Here is a 19,915-nt window from a genome sequence, read left to right on the forward strand (position 1 = left end):
TATTTGCATCTAGAGGAAACCTTCATAGCCACCCAAAACCCCAAAATCCTCCTGTGGTTCAGGGTCAGTGATGGTATCTTCATAATGCAGGCTCAAGGAAAGACACACTATCCTTCCTCCATAACCTCATCACCTTGTTTCCCATCCATTTCACCTGGTCCTCCTGAACACAACATGTCATTTTCGTGGACATTGACCTCCACCTCTGATGGCTCCATTCCAAGTCTATCAGTATTAAGCCCACTAATCACCAAAAGTACCTGCATTTTGACAGTTTTCATACCTCCCACCCATAAAGCACTCCCATATAGTGTGGCCACCCTTGGACACCACATCTGCAGTGACAAGAATTTCCTTGCCCAATATGCTAAAACCGTCACAAGGGTTTTCACAGGCAGGCAAAACACTACCCCCCACCCCAAACCTAGTTCAGGAAGAAATTTTGTGCGCCATAACCACACAAACTGTAATCCTCCCACCACCCTCAAGAATCAGCTACAAAGGAGGACCACCCATATCACCCAGTACCATCCTGGACTGGAGCAACTGAACCATATCCTTCACAAGGGCTTTGATTATTTATCATCACTCCTAGAAATGATGGACATCCTTTTCAGGATCCTTCCCACCTCTCCTAAAGTGGTATTCCATCACCACCCGACCTGCAAAACATCCTGTTCCTTCTCTATGCAACTCCCACTACCAGCGCCTTGTCACAGGGGTGCCTTATTGCTGTGAAAGACCCAAGAGCAAAAGCTGCTCAGTACACCCATCAAGCACTTCCTACTCCAGTCCTACCACAGACCTATCCTGTCCCACCAGAGCTAGGGCCACCTGTTAAAGTGGCAACCTGCTGCAATCAATGCACAGCTCTTAATATCAGCATGACAACCAACCAGCTACCCACCAGAATGAATGGCCACCATGAGACTGCTCAAGAACAAAGTTGACCAGCCAGTGCCACTACCAGCAGCAAGCACAACAGGCTCAAGTTCAGTGCCTGCTTCGCAACCTGTGCCGTCTGCATCTTTCTCTCCAGCACCAGATTTTCTGAACTACACAGATGGACTTCATCCTTGCAACACTTCCTTCAGTTCCGTAGCCTTCTTGGCCTCAATCTCCACTAAACAATTGTCGTCACACCATCTACCCAACAGTTTCCCCTTCCTTTTTCCTGTCACCCAATCCACACCTCCACGTCTACGTCATTGTGTGCCACACCTCACCTGCAGTACCCATGTGTCCTATGCCTAGCCTGTGTACTTGCCACATCTCCCTCCCTCATTCCTAGCAAGCGAACATGCTGCCTCCCTCAGAGCCACTACCTATCCTTCAGCAACCCCCTCTTCCTGCCTACGACCTGTTTCCCTCTACCCACCCCACCCTAGTTCACTTCTCAAAATGCAATCCTGGCTTTGTGTGTCCAGCTGGTGCAGTATAGATGCACAAAAGTGTGTGTGTGTGTGTGTGTGTGTGTGTGTGTGTGTGTGTGTTTGTACTGTACCTCATTGAATGTTTTATTTCAAAACCTAACATGTTTTCTTTCTCTTTTGTGTGTGCCTTTCGACAGTTGACAGTTCAACTCTTCTCCTTTTTGGTGAATGGTCTCTCTTACTCCCAAATTATTTACCTAGCAATATATATAGTAAACTGATTTTGAAACATAGGTATAAGAATTTCATCACAGAAATCCCCAGTCATAAAGTGTCATTATTGGGATTAGCCACAGTACAAAATAGTCTGTACTTGTGTCTTCTGTTATTCATTTTTTTGCAAATTTACCTACAAGTACATTATCTATAACCAGTCCCGTTTAAATTATTGGTAAGTTGTTCTATAAAAGTGTGGGGAATTGACATGTTTTTCATCAGTACATGTATTTGCTATATGTACTGGTGAATCAAGAAACTAACCAACCAAGTATCTAAATAAGTGTGATATCCTGTTATAGGTACATTCAGAACAATATCTTGAATCTAAAACTCCTACTGTTATGCATCTTTACGTATAAAAATCTGCGTATGCACACATCTATGATCCACATTTCTTTGAACTTACCAGTAGGCCAAACTTTAATATTTACAATAATCGACATTTAATTTTTATGGATAGCAGCTACTGTTTAATGGATAGAATAAGATATTTCCTAATTGTATGTACTAGTGTAAATACAGGCAAGAAAGCACTGTTCATTGCTATTACTATTTGTGAATGTTTACTGTTGTTATATGAAGGAAGGAGGTTTTGTGTGTGTGTGTGTGTGTGTGTGTGTGTGTGTGTGTGTGTGTGTGGGGGGGGGGTCACATGTGGGTACAACTTACAAATAATAATGGAGCTCTCAGCTGTGTATTTACAGTCTTCATTTCTTTTTCCCCAGTCGATTAATGGCTCTTAAACGCATGGGTATTGTAAAGAATTATGAGAAGATTCGTGATTTTACTGTAGCTGTGGTTGGAATTGGCGGTGTTGGAAGTGTCACAGCTGAAATGCTTACACGGTGTGGAATTGGCAAGGTTATATACATTATTGTGTTTCTTTTTACATCTTATAATACGTTTGAGTCATTACTTATGGATGTTTTCTTATGTGTAGTTACTGCTATTTGATTATGACAAAGTGGAGATGGCAAATATGAACAGATTATTCTTTCAACCTCACCATGCTGGTCTGTCAAAAGTTGATGCAGCTGCCAAGACATTGTCATTCATAAACCCAGATGTTGTTATGGAAACTTATAACTACAATGTTACTACTGTGGATAACTTTCAAGATTTTATGGAGAGAATAAGGTAATGTTAATATGATGATGTTTGATCACAATTAGTGTTGTATATCAAAGTTGTTTTATGCCAAATAGATAATGGTTGTATGTTACACTTAAAAAGACAACTAAATTGCACTCACATGTTCATATTTTTGTGTTTTCCATGTAGAAAATTTATCTGTTGAAAGAAAGTAAGACAAATTTGTATTGATAATAAACTACTAATTCAAAAATTCTCTCTGCAGCCACGGAGGTTTGTCTGGAGGACCTGTGGACCTGGTACTTAGTTGTGTGGATAATTTTGAAGCTCGCATGGCAATAAATACTGCATGCAATGAACTGAACCAGACATGGTTTGAATCTGGAGTATCAGAGAATGCTGTGTCAGGTCATATTCAGCTAGTAGAACCAGGCCGTTCAGCATGTTTTGCTGTAAGTGGAATTTATTTTCTCTCTAGTTCTCTAAAGAATTTAATATGTTTTAATTGGAAATTCGTATGATATCCACCATTGCACTGCTGCCACTCCACTTGCCTAATATTCCTCCCTGGGTTCATCAGTCTGGTAGGAAACTGTCTTCTGCAACCATGTATTTCTCAGTACGTTATCATCATATCTATCAGCAGGTTTCTCTACATCTTTTCCGTACTACTTTACAAACATACATTTATTCTAATTTTCCCCTGTACTGAAGTCTTTTAGCATGTCTTCGTCACGTTAATCCCAATCAGTATATAGTTCATTTATCAAGCATATCAGCTTTAGCAAGTTCTGTTTTAGTTGTATTTAACAGTCTGCAAATGTTTTCCTTAGCACTCAGCTGCATAGTGCTGACGTGCTAGGAGTTGGAAGACTTCAGTTTGTTAGTATTTGGTGTCTAGCAACTGCTAGTCTTAATGACAAGAAAAGTAGGGGATGCAATAACACTGTAGCAGCCATTGTTGTTGTCATACTTCATTTTGCTGTGTGTCCTAGAATGAGTGATAAAACACTTCGTGGTCCATTACAAGCATGGCCTATGATACCGTCTCGGGAAAGAATGCCTGCTGTCCACAGTGTGAATATAAATGTTCAGTGCAAAGAAAAATGCAAAGGTATTATAGTAGTGTTGTGTGAAGAAAGCAGAACCTCCACCCACTGCATGTCACGACTCCTTTTCATCATATGTGTACTGGAAGGATCTTGCTTTCTCTGCTTCCTCGATACTTACTTTTAGTAACCTAGCAGTAGTCCACAAACTTTGTTTTGACTTGGCTTACTTTTCAAGATTTCAACTTTTCTTGAGCTGATCTATTTGTCTTCAGCAAATTACGTAACACATTTTCCTTTGTCATATATTCTGTACAGTCTTTTGGCACTTACTCAACAACAGCACTCATACACACTGGTGGAGCCTCACAGCTAATTACACCTGCCTGATGATATCCTACTGACCTCTTAACCTTATTTTCAAGGCACTGAATGAAATGGCAATATTTAAGGCATTGACCTCACATTTGGAAGGAGCAGTATTCAAATCCTCACCCAGAAATGCTAAGGTAGGTTTTTTATAGTGTTGTGAAATCACTCCGAAGGAATTACCAAAAATTCTTACAAGAAGGTTACAGTTATACTTCATGCTTTGAAGGGAAATGAGACAATTTGATTCTGTTATACATTGTTTCACGATTTACCTGGTGCTATATACATTTTGCTGTTATCTGCAAACTTGTATTATCAGTAAACAACCACTGGTTCTGGTTGTTTGTAGGCATAAAGTCATCAAGAGATATTACTACCTGAAACCATAAAGTATTTCTGATTTCTTTTATCATTTTACTTGTGTTTCTTAAAAAGAATTGTGTGGAATGGGGAAGTAGAATGAATAAAACAGAATTTTTACATTGTTTTCACTCTTTTTCTTTGGTAGTACAGTTCTTTTTCTGGTGCCTCATTCTTGTGATGCTCTTTTCTTCCTTCAAAGTACTACTGATAATTTATTTAAATAATAGACGTGAATAGTCAGGTGCAAAAAACCAGGTAAGTGACTATTTTTTCAAAATCATTTTATCGCTACAGCTCGATTCAGATTGATCATACATCTGCTGAGAAGATAAAACTGGGGGAAAACAATCAGTTGCAAAGATATTAGCCTTTTAAGTTGTGCTGTAAGGGGAAAAACAAGATCAATCAATTTTCCAGGGTAAAGAAACAGACAACTCAGTGATGACTCACCTGGCAATGAGAAGACGGAGCAAATGGAATTCTTATGCAATCTACCACCCCTCCCCCTCCCCCTTCCCCCAGGAAACTGGAGGCAAGGAACTCAAAGAGAAGGTAGTAATCTGCATAGATTTTGCAAAAAAAACGTATCCCTGCCACATACAGCAGTCAATTACATTTACTTTAAGCAGCAGCTTTTGATGTATTCATCCAACATCCATGTTCTTGCATCGGCCAAATGAATGTATGGTGGAAAAAGGCACAAATGAAGTGACATCATTCCTTTGCACTTCATCACTCAGGCCTCAGATGAGGACATTGGAGAGGTCATAATACAGGGGTGTCACAGGAAGAATTGTCAGTATTCATGAATACGACAGCAATGATCATTCAAAGCAAAAAAGTGTAGTAAACATGGGCTCTAAAATACCTACCTTGTGAGTTATGAGCACTACTTAATCTTCAATACAGTGAAGCAAGTCTCTTCTGCTGAAAACTCTTTCCTTTCCATATTTTGGGAGGAGATAGTGAAGTAATGTACACACACTTGAAAGCCATGTGCATTAGCAGTGTGTAGTCAGCCACAAGTGTGTGCCACAAAAGAGCAATAGAGCTTGCCATGGGTTAGCACCATTTTAAACCCTGCTGTGCTTTGCTCATGCTCAGTTATTATATCATTACTGCTTGCATACATTTGCCTTATTGTGTTCAGTGTATGTTATGGCCATTGGCAAACATGCTACAGTCTAAAAGTTGTACTAACATTCTTGGTTGTGTTGTGTGTCCAAGCTACAACACAATTGACGAGTGTGAGATTGTTCTCCATGCAGTTTTTAGTCTGTGGTTGGTCCTTGGTTTCATCTACGATGTCTGATGGTGCTACTAATGACTTTTTATGCCAGATGGTTGATCAGCAAGAGGTTCTTACTGCAGCGTTGCAGCATCTCACTTAACAGCAAGAGGAATTCACCACAGTGCAACACAATCAAATCCAGGTATTACAAATGCTTCCCTCTCTTTTGGCCAGTTCGTGTCCCCTGTCAGTACCCCACTCTTTTAGCCTCCATCATTTCTGGCTTCAGATGAGTCTGTCGAAGAATGGAAAGCATATGAAAAATGGTTGCAGCAGCATTTTCATGCTTTTGGATTGACTGATGTTGTATTATGCCGTGCTTTCGTTTTATCTTGGTTGTCACCACGCATGTATTGGCTCATTCCCCAACTGGTCACCCTGGAGGATCCGTCTTCACTCTCTTTTGATAACAAGTGGGACCTACTTTCAAATTACTACTGTAATCAGATGCACTTCATTGCCTCTTGAGTTGAGTTCTGTTGGTCTCGCAAGAAACCTGAACATTTCTGTTAGACTTGGGCTGCCGAGCTTCAAGGTTTAAGCTGTCATTATCTCTTTGTCACTGATGTATGTAAGGAGTCATATGCTGGCCAAATGGTTTGGATGCAATTATTCGGTTGGCCCCTGATAGTGAGGTCTGTGGGCGGGCCCTTCAGTATGAAAACCTTCCCTCTCCGATGTTCTGACTATTGCACATCTACATCTACATGATTACTCTGCAATTCACATTTAAGTGCTTGGCAGAGGGTTCATTGAACCACAATCATACTATCTCTCTACCATTCCACTCCCAAACAGCGCGCGGTAAAAACGAACACCTAAACCTTTCTGTTCAAGCTCTGATTTCTCTTATTTTATTTTGATGATCATTCCTACCTATGTAGGTTGGGCTCAACAAAATATTTTCGCATTCGGAAGAGAAAGTTGATGACTGAAATTTCGTAAATAGATCTCGCCGCGACAAAAACATCTTTGCTTTAATGACTTCCATCTCAATTCGCATATCATATCTGCCACACTCTCTCCCCTATTAAGTGACAATACAAAACTAGCTGGCCTTTTTTGCATCCTTTTGATGTCCTCTGTCAGTCCCACCTGGTAACAGAGGACAATTGTTTGAAGTTTCAAGGACTGCAGAATCAAATCGAATCGTGGTGTGAGGTTGCAGAAGTTCAGCCCGTTTCCCCCCACCATTTGTCAGACAATTCACAGGGGATGATATTGTGGCAGTGGTCTGCGAGCGAGCAAATGATCACGGCGGCTGGCCCAACTTACTGTGGCAGCCACGGCCACAGCAGCAGCACAGCAAGCTCAGCAATGAACAACAACTCAAGTGCTCCACGCTTCCCTCTTGTCCGTTGTGTTGTGTCGCTAATTATAGGCCAGACTGTACTAAGCGGTGGGCACTTGGTTGTCAGTGCAACAAAATGGGCCGCATTGCTCCTGTTTGTAATGCATAATTCTGACAGCCTGTTGCAGGCGCTGACATGGATGTCAATTCTGTATTGTCAATCTCCATTGCACCCAGTAAGCTTTTCATTGATGTGAAGGTCTGTCAAAAGATTTTGCACGTACAAGTCAACACTGTGCTGTCATGCCGTTACTCAACTTGCAAACGTATATGGACTCAAGTTCTCCCCCTTTAGTGCCAATGTCATATACATTAGTCACCTGCATTAAACAAAGTATTCGGATATTAGGTAGTTTCTTGATCCCAGTTACATATAAATAAATCAATGGTCAACAGAATTGTCTGGTGGTGAACAATGCACGCACAAAAAATTTGTTTGGTTTGGATCCCTTTAACCTTTTGGGGTTTACTATTTCCAGTGAAGTTAATCTTGTCTCTGATCAAGTGCCATTTAGACAAATCGACTCTTTATACTCAGAATTTTCCGCCTCGTTTTCTGCAGGTTTCGGTTGTACCAATAATTTCAAAGCCCACATCACCATGAAATCTTCAGCCAGACCCATTTATTTTGGTCTCGCCCAGTGCCACTGGTGCTCTGTGACTGGGTCAAGGCAGAGCTCAACTACCTCATGGCCTCCAGGGTTGTCCAACCAATTGTAACCAGCTAATGGGCTATCCCCTTAGTCATTGTCAAGAAGCCATTAGGACACTTTGCAGTGATTTGAAAGTTTCTGTCAGTGCTCTGTATCATTGACACATATCTCTTGCCATGCCCTGATGAACCTTTTGCTAAGCTCCCTGTTGGTTAGTATTGTCTCCATGGCCACAACCTTCGCAGGCCTGGGACCGTCTCCACGTCGATTTCGCTGGCCCATTCCTTAATGCATACTTGCTAACAATAATTCATTCTCTCTGTTCCCATATGTTGTTCCTTACCCGTCAACTTCAGTCTCTGCCACCGTGGCAACCATGTTGAAAAATTTTTCCATTGAAGGACTTCTGACAACGTTGGTCTCTGATAATGGTGGCCCTCAGATCGTGTCACAGGAGTCTATTGCCTCCTGTGACACCCACAGGATTTGCCACATTTTAGCCCTGCCCTTCCACCCGCAGTCCAACAGTGAGACACAAAGGTTAGTTACAACATTCAAAACACAAAAGAAAAAGTATGTGACTCAGTCCCTGTCCTACATTGCCTTGGATCAATTTCTGTCTTCCTATTGGTTCAGCTGCACCAAACTGCATCACAGTCATCAACCCCGGACACTCCTGTGGCCCAGCTAGGGGTGCCAACCTATGCAGCCGTCATCCCATTTCCAGCCCAGGATGGCTGTCTGGGCAGGCAGGTTTGGTCGTCACCCGAAATGGATTTCCGCCATCATCTCCCAATGGTGTGGCCACCATCTCTGTGATGTCTTTGTAAGGGAGGGCCTCTGTGCACATCATTGCAAACAGTTGCACTTGCACGTGGATGACTGGGCTTCCCCAGCCAGGACACCGACGTCGCCACGACAATCTGCGTCGCTCGACAAATCACCCGATGCGACTGGGTCCCTGCCAAAACATATGAGTCCAGAACTGATCGCAGGAGTGATTTGTATGCAATCACCTTTGTAAACTGACTGCATTTCCACAGTATTCTACCAAAAAACCGAAGTCTACCACTTGCTTTACCCACAACTGAGCCTATGTGATCATTCCGTTTAATATCCCTACAAAGTTTTACACAGAGGTATTTATATGTGTTGGCCAATTCCAACACTGACTCACTGATATTATAGTCATAAGATACTACATTTTTGGATTTTGTGAAGTGCAAAATTTTACATTTCTGAACATTTAAAGCAAGTCACCAATCTTTACACCACTTTGAAATCTTATGAAGATCTGACTGAATATTTATGTAGCTTATTTCAGACAGTACTTCACCATATATAACTGCATCATCTGGAAAAAGTCTGAGCTTACTGTTATTATTGTCTTCAAGGTCATTGATATACATCATGAACAGCAAGGGTCCCAACACACTTCCCTGGGAGCACACCTGAAGTTACTTCTACTTCTGACGGTGACTCTCCATTGAAGGTAACATGTTGCATCCTCCCTACCAAGAAGTCCTCAATTCAGTCACAAATTTCACTTGATACTGAAGTGTTTTTCTTGTTGTGTGTTGATTTTAAGTGGTCGATATATTGCGATATGCCAAGTCTCAACTCGTTTCCTGTAATAACAGTTACCTTCTTTTCTGAATTTCCCAGTCACTGTCTTGTTTTCTCTTGATGCTGTGGTCTTGCTATGCAGTGCCATGTATCTTACTGTTGATTTGTTTTTCAATTGCAGATGGGTGAGGGCTATAAAAGAGCATCTACATTTAAACAATATGGTACAAAATCACAGAACACAGTTTCCATAATTCTTCTATAATCAAATAAGTTTTCAGCTCGCAACAACTAATAATTAACAAAGCTTTTCAGATAACATGTTCATACATAATGCTTCACTGCTTGACCAAAACCGTAAGTTTGTACTTAAGTCAAGATAGCATAGCATTGAGTCTTTATCACAACATTCATTTTTCTTTAGTGGTCGACCATTCTCATCGTGCCCCTTTCTTCTTTGGAGTCCAAAGCATCCACAAAGCATGACTGCAAAGTGCAAGTGATCCCTTACTGCCCAGTACAAATTACACATCCGTCATTGCTTTCAGTGCCGTGCCCGCATTTTTCTTTCTCATATCTGCACATAAATTCCAACAAACCTGGGTAAAGAAGATGCTCTTTACGTTTCTACTAGTTAAAGCCACATTTTTCACATGCACATCTTTCATTGGTCTAGTAAAAGGAAAGTAAGACATGTTGCTATGCTTTACAGCAACATGTGCCACTACAAAACACCATGTGATTGTACTTTTGACAGTAAGCATAAGACAAATGCTTTTTGGAAATCAAGAAATACTTTATCTGCCTGACTGCTTTTATCCAATTTTTTCAGTATCTCATGTGAGAAAAGTGGGATCTGGGTTTCACATGATCAATGTTTTCAAAATCCATGCTGCTTGGCATTGAGGAGGTCATTCTATTCAAGATACCTCATTAAGTATGAGCTCAGGATGTATTCTAAGACTTTACAACAAATCGATGTCAAGGATATTGGATGGTAGTTTTGTGGATCAATTCTACTACCCTTCTTGTAGACGCGTGTGACCTTTGCATGTTTCCAACGACAAGATATGGTTTGTTGTTTGAGGGATCTGTGACAGATTATAGTTAGAAGTTGTGCTAACTGAGCCACAGATTCAGAATAAAATGTGTTAGGGATTCCATTGGGCCCTGAAGCTTTGCTCAGTTTTAACAATTTCAGCTGCTTCTCAACACCACTTATGCTAATACTTATTTCATTGATCTTTTCAGTGGTATGAGGATTAAATTGGGGCAATTCTCCTGGGGCATTTCAGCTTTTGCTTTACTATCTTCGATTTCAGTTCCTGTCTCATTCACTAGGGACTGGACACTAAATTTGGTGCCAATAACAGCCTTTACATATGACCAGAATTTCTTTGGATTTTGTGAAATATCATTTGACAACATTCTGCTACAGTGGTCATTGAAGGCATCACGCATTGCTCTCTTGGCAGCCAAACGTATTTCATTCAGCATCTCTCTATCTAGAGCCCTACACTTCGTTTTACACCAATCATGCAGTTTCCTTACAGTGACTGTATACCGTGGAGGTTCCCTCCCATTATGAACTGTTCTACTGGGTACAAATCTATCCAGTGCATGTTCAACTATTCTTTTAATCCTAAGCCATAGTTCCTCTACATGCTCCTGCCCTGTTCTGAAAGTTTCAAGTTCCTCACTGAGGTATGACACTACTGGTCCTTTGTCCAACTAACTGAACATACATACCTTTCTGCTTGTTTTAGTTGTCCTTTGTACTTTGGTAATCTGTTTTACTGCAACCATGTAACATTCACTGATACCAGTTTCAATGTGGACATTCTCAAAGAGGTCAGATCTATTTGCTGCCATTAGGCCCAACATATTTTCATCATGAGTGGGGTTCTTATCTGTTCTAGGTAGTTTTCAGAGAAGGCATTTACTAATGTTTCGCAGGATGTCTTATCATGCCCACCACTAACAAAACTGTAATTTTCCCAATTAATTTTTGGATAATTTAAGTCTCTGCCACTGATTACTGTGCAATTGTGGAACTTATGTACAAGTGAACTGAGGTTTTCTCTAAAGTTTTAGGTTACATAAGGAGATGAGTCTGGTGGGTGATAGAAGGATCCAGTTTCCATTTTATGCCCATCCCTTATACTGAGACTTGTCCAAACAATTTCATTGTGCCATCATTTTTCCACAATTATTTTCTGGGAACCAGATCAAGTCAAAGTCTGTAGCAGTCATCTTAGTCGTAGTCTTTTTCAGTTAGTACAGCTTTGAAGCACATGCCAGTAAACATGGGTCTTTCCTGGAGTTTTGCAGGGTCAGCAGATTTATACTGGATAAGTGCACATTGATTGGTCCACATGATCCATTCCTATGTTTGCAAGACTTGGTGCAAAAACCACCAATATTAGGGCTGTGAATACTCATACTGAATATACAAGTCCATCTCTGAGACTATCTTGTGGATACACTCCATCTCTACATCTGTGTCTGTAGTGTCAGATATGACACAATCCATGGTTTTCTGTCCTCATGTCGCTATTAGTAAAATGATGTGTGTCAGGCCAGTAATTTCACCTTTAACACCCTGAGGACTGATGGAAAACACATTGGTACACCAGTGTAGGTTGATAACATACAAATGTGGTCTGTGTTTGTAGAAACTATAACCATTATGGAAATTAAATTATTTGCTGCTTCGTAACATGAGGGATAGGCAAAGACAAGGTGCTCTTACTTCCAATTTGCTAATGAGCTGTATACCTGATCATCAATGGAAAGTAATATCACAGCATAAGAAGTACAATTTTTATGGAGTATTAGTATATTTGTATAGTAATATACAAGTATACTAGTACTATGCTATACTATATCTATTTTAAAAATAATAGTGTACCTATTGGGTTTTCTATGTGATCACAATTTTCTGCCTTGATATGATTGTTCAATTTTTCATGATATCATAACTTAAGCCTGTTTGGTCATGGAACCAGAATGGACAATATTTTGCCAACTGTCCTATTTGATTGGAGTTCAGACAAGAAAAAACAGCCAAGATTACTGCATGTATACCATATGGGCAAGAATATTCACATATCAATTGGAAATCCTAAAAATATCTTTCACTGTTGTTGTTTAATAATTTAAATGTAATTTTTTTAAATTAAGTTTTAATAAAACCTTCTTTTTCAGTGTGCACCACCTCTTGTTGTTGCATCCAACATTGATGAAAAGACATTGAAACGCGAGGGAGTATGTGCTGCAAGTTTACCGACTACAATGGGTATTGTAGCAGGCTTCCTTGTACAAAACACTCTCAAGTAAGTCTAATTTCTTGAAATTTAATGTACAGAAATTTGGGCAGCAGCATGTAATGTGAAAACTTTTTGGAAAGCTTGATGCTTATAAACTTTGTGTCCGCTTTTGCTGTATGACCTGAGCACTACTTGGAAATAACTTAAATGTAGCGGATACAGCTGAGTCAATATGAACTATTATTAGTTTATTCTAGGACCAGTAAATATAAAGACAAGAGTGGCCATACATGGTATCTGAGGAGGAAAGCCGACAGAAACAAACAATGGAAAAGCCAGGATGGAATAAAGACAATATTATTAAAAGGATAGATAGCTACTCACCACATATTGGGAATGTTGAATCGCAGACAGGCGCAACAAAAAGACTGCTTGACAAGTAAGCTTTCAGTCAAAAAGCCTTCTTCTGAATTAGACAGCACACACACACACTCACACACACACACACACACACACACACACACCCACCCACCCACACACACACACACATTAGCAGCCTTTTGTTCTTTTGTTGTGCGTGAATACGACTTAGCGTTTCCACTATATGGTGAGCTGCTGATTTAGACATTTTGAATGGTTCTCCAGTTAACACTTGTCACTATTTATCTTCATTATGAACCGGTTTTATTTTATCACAGCTGTTTTAGTATGTAATTGTACAGATTGTGACAAGTTGCCTTGGTAACCACGGGTTCAACTAATATACATGGTGCCAGAGTTCATGTTCAGTTCACTGGGCAGTGCACATTGGGAGCTATATGGAGGTAGTGTCACTGCAGGGGTCAGCTGTAGCTAAGTGGTCAGCGCGACAGACTGTCAATGCAAATGGCCCGGGTTCGATTCCCGGCTGGGTCAGAGATTTTCTCCGCACAGGGACTGGGTGTTGTGTTGTCCTAATCATCATCATTTCATCCCCATCGACGCGCAAGTCGCCGAAGTGACGTAAAATCGAAAGACTTGTATCCGGCGAACGGTCTACCTGACAGGAGGCCCTCGTCACATGACATTTCATTTTTTTCACTGCAGGGGTTTCCCATCAGAAACAGCTCTTGATTTGTAAGGGGCCCCTTTCCACTGAAAATGCTCTCTATCAATTCATCATCCATGTAACGAAATATTTAAATGATAAAATTTCAACAACTGAATTTTTCTGCAGTGTGTCAGAGTATGTGGCTGCTTAAATCACAACATTCTGTGTGGAAAACCTAAATTCTGTGGCAGTGATGATACAAGTCGTAAATAGTTTGCTTAATATTTACAAGAATATAAGAAAAGATAGATTGCTACTTATACTAAAGATGTCAATTTATGTTGCAGACTGGTACAATTAAAAGACACATACACATAAGCTTTCGGCCACAGCCTTCATCAGAGAAAAGGGAAACACAACCCGTTCATTTACACAAGGAACCACATCTCATGCACACAACTGCCAACTCCGGCAGCTCAGGCCAGGATGCAACTATCACATGGGATGGAAATAGCAATCTGGAGGGGGCGGGGTAGGGAAACAGAGAGCAGTGTACAGGTGGGGGGAGAGAGAGGAGCGCTGTCAGGCGAAGTGTGCAGGGACTAGAATGCCAGCGGGCACAGTGTCAGGAGGTTATGGGGCAGGCAGGCGAGGAAAATGGAGCAAAAAAAGAGAGGAGCAGGGAGAGATGGGTGGGTGCCTTGGCAGAAGGCAGCAAACAAAGAGGGTGGGAGATGAGAAAGTGGAAAGATGATAGGGCAGAGACCGTGGGCGGGGGGGAGGGGGGGGGAGAAAGTGGAAAGATGATAGGGCAGAGACCGTGGGCGGGGGGGAGGGGGGGGGGGTGGAAACTGTTGGGTGAAGGGTGTGTAGACAGTATGTTACCATAATTTGAGGTTGGGATGATTAATTTAAGGGTAACTACCATCTTCACAGTTCAGAGAAGCTGGTGATGGAGGGGAGGATCCAGATGGCTCAGGTAGTGAAGAAGCCATTGAAATCAAGCATGTTATGTTCAGCGGCATGTTATGCCACAGAGTTGTCTAATTTTCTCTTGGCCATAGTTTGACAGTGGCCATTTGTCCTAGTGGACAGCTTAATATTTAACTGATAGGAATCTGAGTGTTATATTAGCCATCCATCAGTTTTGATAAGAATCATCTTACAACTGCCAATAAGCCTCTACTACTAAGCCTTGTTATTTGATGTTGAGTCCACTAATAGGGGCCACATTACATTAGCAGATGGTGTGAGCTCCAGGGGGTGGGGGTGCCAAATGATCTCCATTGTGTATTCAAAAGGAGCCTCAAGTGCCAGAAGCAGAATGGTAATACATCTAAAAGATGAAGAATGTGGAAGTGAACTTGATGTACTATGTTTCTGATCATAATACTACAAATGAAATTCACATGTTACAGACTGAAAACTTTAGTTACGCTGCTTATTATTGAAGATATAATATAGGGAATTGGTGAAGTTGCAATTTTTGCTGGAAATAATATAGTATATAGATCCCTAGAGTAAAGGAAAAACTGTGCTGAACACTACTGTGAGGTGTATGGCATCGAGATAACAGCAGGTACTGCGACAGTTGTGTTCTCGAATTGCGGGGTACCAGCTGGAAATTGTAATGATTTTCTAACATGTAGTGTATCATTCTCATCACACTTGTCTAGAAAATCTACTTCATTTATTGTAATGGGTAACTTAATATGAACTTCTTAACAGATATTACAAACGTCATAGACCATGAACACCTGTGCTCTTAAAACTTCAATGGTAGACTCTTTAACTAAGTAATAGCCAGTTCCAGTATGGTACTTTAGTAGCTAACACGGTTATAGATAAGGATAGATATAATAATATAACTGTCAAAAGTATTCTAAATCACCCCTCTGATCATGATGGACATTTCCTCACCATAAACCAAGTAAATGAGCAGAGAAAAGTAAATTTCATTTGGTAAAATTTGAGTATTATAAATACCCACACTATGTAAAACTTGAATCATCATCTCCAGCTTGTGGAGTAGTCTCCTGTCTATCTTTCTGTTGATGTTAACTCCAAACTTAATACATTAATTAATTATGTTACACATCTGTGTTAAAAAATATTTTCTAAAAAGGTAATTAGAGAAAATGTGTTTAAGTCAGGGTAAATGCCTTGGATGATTAAACTCATCAAAATTTCTTGTAGAACAAAGAGGGAGATTTATGCAATAGCCAAGAAATCAAATTCTTCTAATATGATTAGATATTAGAAACTGGACAATAGAATCCCCAATAGGACCATACAGGCATTTGAAAACATGTCCATGATGGCAGAAGTTGATTACACAAACAGTAAAGTAAAAACTATCTGGTATTTCGTACAGAAGGAAACTGGTAAGTGCAGTTTGTAGAGAAAATATCCAAATAAAAAGTGAGGGTTCATCTTGTTAGGGATAAAAAAAAAGTTGCTGATATACTCAGCAAACTTTTTTAATAGTATCAGAACAAATAGGATCATGAGGCTCCACAAATCAAGCCATGAAAGCCAGTTTATCTGGTACAGTACATCATATTCATATAACAATTGTCATTATACGGGGAAGTGAAAGAATCATTAAATCTCTAGAAACTACAAACTTTGATAGAGTTGACTACATATCTAATAAGCTGTTAAAAGTGTTCCGTATTTTTGATGCATCACTTAAATATGAAATAGTTCATGAAAGGCTTGAGCATGCAGTTGTGAAACCAATATATAGGCAGGAGGTGTACAAAGAATTAAGATCCAATACCCAAAGAATATGCAAGAAAAAGAAAAGGGATGACTGAAATCAAAGAAGAATTAAAGGAACAGAATGAAACTAAGAAATTCTATCATGCCATGTGAAAGATGAGAAAAAAATTTCAATCCAAACAAAATGCATGCAAAAACAGAAACGGTAAGATAACAAGAGATGAACGAGAAATATTGCAGAGGTGGGCAGAATACTTTGAAGATACGCTCAACAAAAACTCAGGTCAGGTCCCAAGAGGCACACAGGAACAGGAAGAGGACAGAGAGGCAAGAGAAATTGGAAGGGGATGAGGCACAAAACCCGTCAATGCTGGAAGTGGAAACGGTGGTAAATAAACTAAAAAAATAACCATGCACCCAGTGAAGATGGAATCATGTCAGAACTAATAAAATCAGGGATGCAACCTCTAAGATGTGAAATATTTTAACTAATAAAGAACATGTGGGTAAATGAAAGCATGCCGGAGGAGTGGAAGACTGGAATAATATGTCCAATATATAAGAAAGGAGAAAATCTCAATTGTGAAAAATATAGAAACATAACCCTGCTGAATACAGTATATAAGATTTTCTCTGGAGTGCTGAACGAAAGAATAAAGAAGTGCACCGAAAAAATGCTCGGAGAATCCAGTGTGGATTTCGGCCAAACAGAGGTACATTTGACCAGTTTGTTGTTAGACAAATAATCGAAAAATTTCATGAATGTGATATAGATCTCCACTTCCTGTTCATTGACTTTAAATAAGTTTTCGCTAGTATTAATAGATCAGCATTGTATAAAGGGCTGAAAGAATTTGGCATCTGTGATGAACTGAGAAGGTTAATTGTGCTATCAATGAATGATACAAAAGCAAAATTAAAAGTGAATAACAGAGTGACCAGGCAGTTTGACTTTTAGGATGGAGTGAAACAGGGTGATGGCCTCTCTGCAGTGCTGTTTAACTTAGTACTGCACAGTATCATACAAAAAGTAGATAAAAGAGGAACAATAATGATGAAGTCCAGTCAGATATGTGCATATGCAGATGATATTGCCATCATGACAAGGGATGTAACATTGCTTAAAGAAGTATATGGACAAATGGAAGCATAAGGAACAAAAATTGGACTTATTGTAAGTGAAAGCAAGACAAAATATATGGATATGTCCAATTCTGTTGCTAGAAGAACACCACAGGACCTGAAGATTGCTGATAAATGCTTCAAAGCTGTTAGATGCTTCCTTTATTTAGGTGTCCTCCTAAGCAATGATAATAGTATGAGACAATGTATCAGACAAAGGATATAAGCAGGAAACAAAGCCTATTATGCAAACCTAAAGATACTCAATAACACTCTAATTACAAGAACAACTAAATTGAGTGTATACTATTCCCTTGTGCAACCTGTTGCCACATACGGATCAGAAACATGTACAATGACAGAAGCAGACAGTAACAGCCTGAGGGCATTTGAAAGGAAAGTCTTAAGAAAAATCTATGGGGGTGGAGAGAGGCAGAAGGCTGGAGAGTGGGATACAACCATGCAATACAAGAACTTATACAAGGGAGAGATATAGTGAAATTTGTCAAATCTCAAAGAATACGTTGGTTAGAACATATGGAGAGGATGATGGAAGACAGGATGCCGGAATGAATAATGAATGCCAGATTGTATTCCAACAGAAGAAATGGTAGACCAAGAGCTAGCTGGATGGACGATGTGCTGGCTGACTTTGCCAAGATAGGGATCCGTGGATGGATCCCTATCTTGGCAAAGTCAGCCACCACATCGTCCATCCAGTGGATGGAAGAAAAAAGCTGAGAACAGAGAGATATGGAGGAAGATTGTTGAGAAGGCCAAGGCCCACCAAGGGCTGTAGTGCCGAAGAAGAAGAAGAAGAAGAAGAAGAAGAAGAAGAAGAAGAAAAGGCAGATACTGCTGACTGCTGGCCAATCTCACTGCTCATGAATTTTATAACGTTTTAGAGAAACTAATGCATGCCAGGAGTATTAAACACCTTGGGGGCCATAGTATAATCACCAAACATAAGTTTGTATTTCAGAAACAGAAAATGAAACATTTGCATTTGCTGGCAACCTGTCTTGTGTCCACAATAAAAAATTGAAGATGGCTGAAATATTTTGTACCCTAACAAAAGCTTTTGACTGTATCCATCACCAATGTTATTAAACAAAACTAAGTATCTAGGTACCAGTGGTGCAGTATGATAGTTGCTTGATTCATACTTTTCTAAAAGAAAGCAGAAAGATCTATTGGATAGTGGAGAAGGTGTTCCAGCTTCATCATAACGGGGTACCACCACAAGTGAAGTGCGTCAGGGCTCAGTTATAGTTATTTTTATTAAAAACCTACCTCTTTATACAGAATATAGTAAATTTATCATCTTTGTTGGTGACACTAAGATGTTACTGATGATTCATTAAATAAACTTGACGTTTCAGATGATAAACTTCTTATGTTTATTGTGAACTTGTTTAACAAAAATGATCAGTCTATTAATTACAGTGAAATAATCTTTATTCAGTTTCACACAACCTTTAAGGATAAAGAAATAGGAGAAAAACATGACAACCAGCAAACAGACAAGGGTGGATACTTAAAATACCTAGATTTACATATTGATAGCTAACTAAACTGACCATTCACATCCTGGATGTGTGCAAAGGATTGCTTCCTTTAACATGTGCTTTACGCATTGTTTGCTCATATAGAAATATAGAAATTAATAAAGCAGCCAATTGTGGTTATTTTCATGCCATTATGGCCCCTGGAATAGTCTCTTGCAGAAATCTGGCATTGGATAGAAATGTACTGTGTAAACAGAAACAATTATGGGAGGGATCCACCCTTCAACCTCATGCAGAAATCTTTTCAAGGGCCTCAAAGTAACATCTGTTGCACAACATATATTGTCACTTATCTCTTTTGTAAGAGAAAAGTTTTTTTTAAATACCCAGTAGCGCGTATGACAGTCATGATTTAGAAGAAAAGAAGATATCCACAGTGAGCATGCAAAGCTGAGTGTGGTCCATTTCAGTGATCCAATTTTAATGGCTGTAAGATTTTTAATGCCTTCCCTTCATAAATTATCTAGTGGATGATGAACTCTTGTTTAAAAAGTGCTTAAGGCTGTTCTATTGCAAGGGCCATTCTAAACTGTAGAGGATTTCATGAACCATGATTAATAAAAACCATGTACCTGTAATAGTTGGGTATATTCTTAGATTCTTATTTGTCTGCTTGTTTATTTATTATTGCAAGCACATTTAAATACTTTTTTTCTGTAATGGAACCTATGTTGCATGTACCATAATATGAATTTGATTAGTACTATTTACCTAATACCACAGACTGTAAAGGAACTATTTAAAGGTTCCCTTCTGTGCTCCTAAGGGCAAACATAGAAGCAAATATAGAAGGGACACTAATTAGTAAGAACA

General features: G+C 39.7%; 1 protein-coding gene across 1 annotated transcript in view; it reads left to right on the forward strand.

The window, feature by feature from the left end:
* Positions 1 to 19,915, forward strand: part of LOC126178331 (ubiquitin-like modifier-activating enzyme 5) — a 115,739-nt gene that overhangs the window by 27,744 nt on the left and 68,080 nt on the right. The window contains exons 2-5 of the mRNA XM_049924523.1: positions 2,378 to 2,513; positions 2,593 to 2,789; positions 3,010 to 3,196; positions 12,597 to 12,724. Of these exons, the coding sequence (XP_049780480.1) occupies positions 2,378 to 2,513; positions 2,593 to 2,789; positions 3,010 to 3,196; positions 12,597 to 12,724 (648 nt within the window). The remainder of the gene's footprint in view (positions 1 to 2,377; positions 2,514 to 2,592; positions 2,790 to 3,009; positions 3,197 to 12,596; positions 12,725 to 19,915) is intronic.

The sequence above is a fragment of the Schistocerca cancellata genome, chromosome 1 (assembly GCF_023864275.1).
Source record: "Schistocerca cancellata isolate TAMUIC-IGC-003103 chromosome 1, iqSchCanc2.1, whole genome shotgun sequence".
NCBI lineage: Eukaryota > Metazoa > Arthropoda > Insecta > Orthoptera > Acrididae > Schistocerca > Schistocerca cancellata.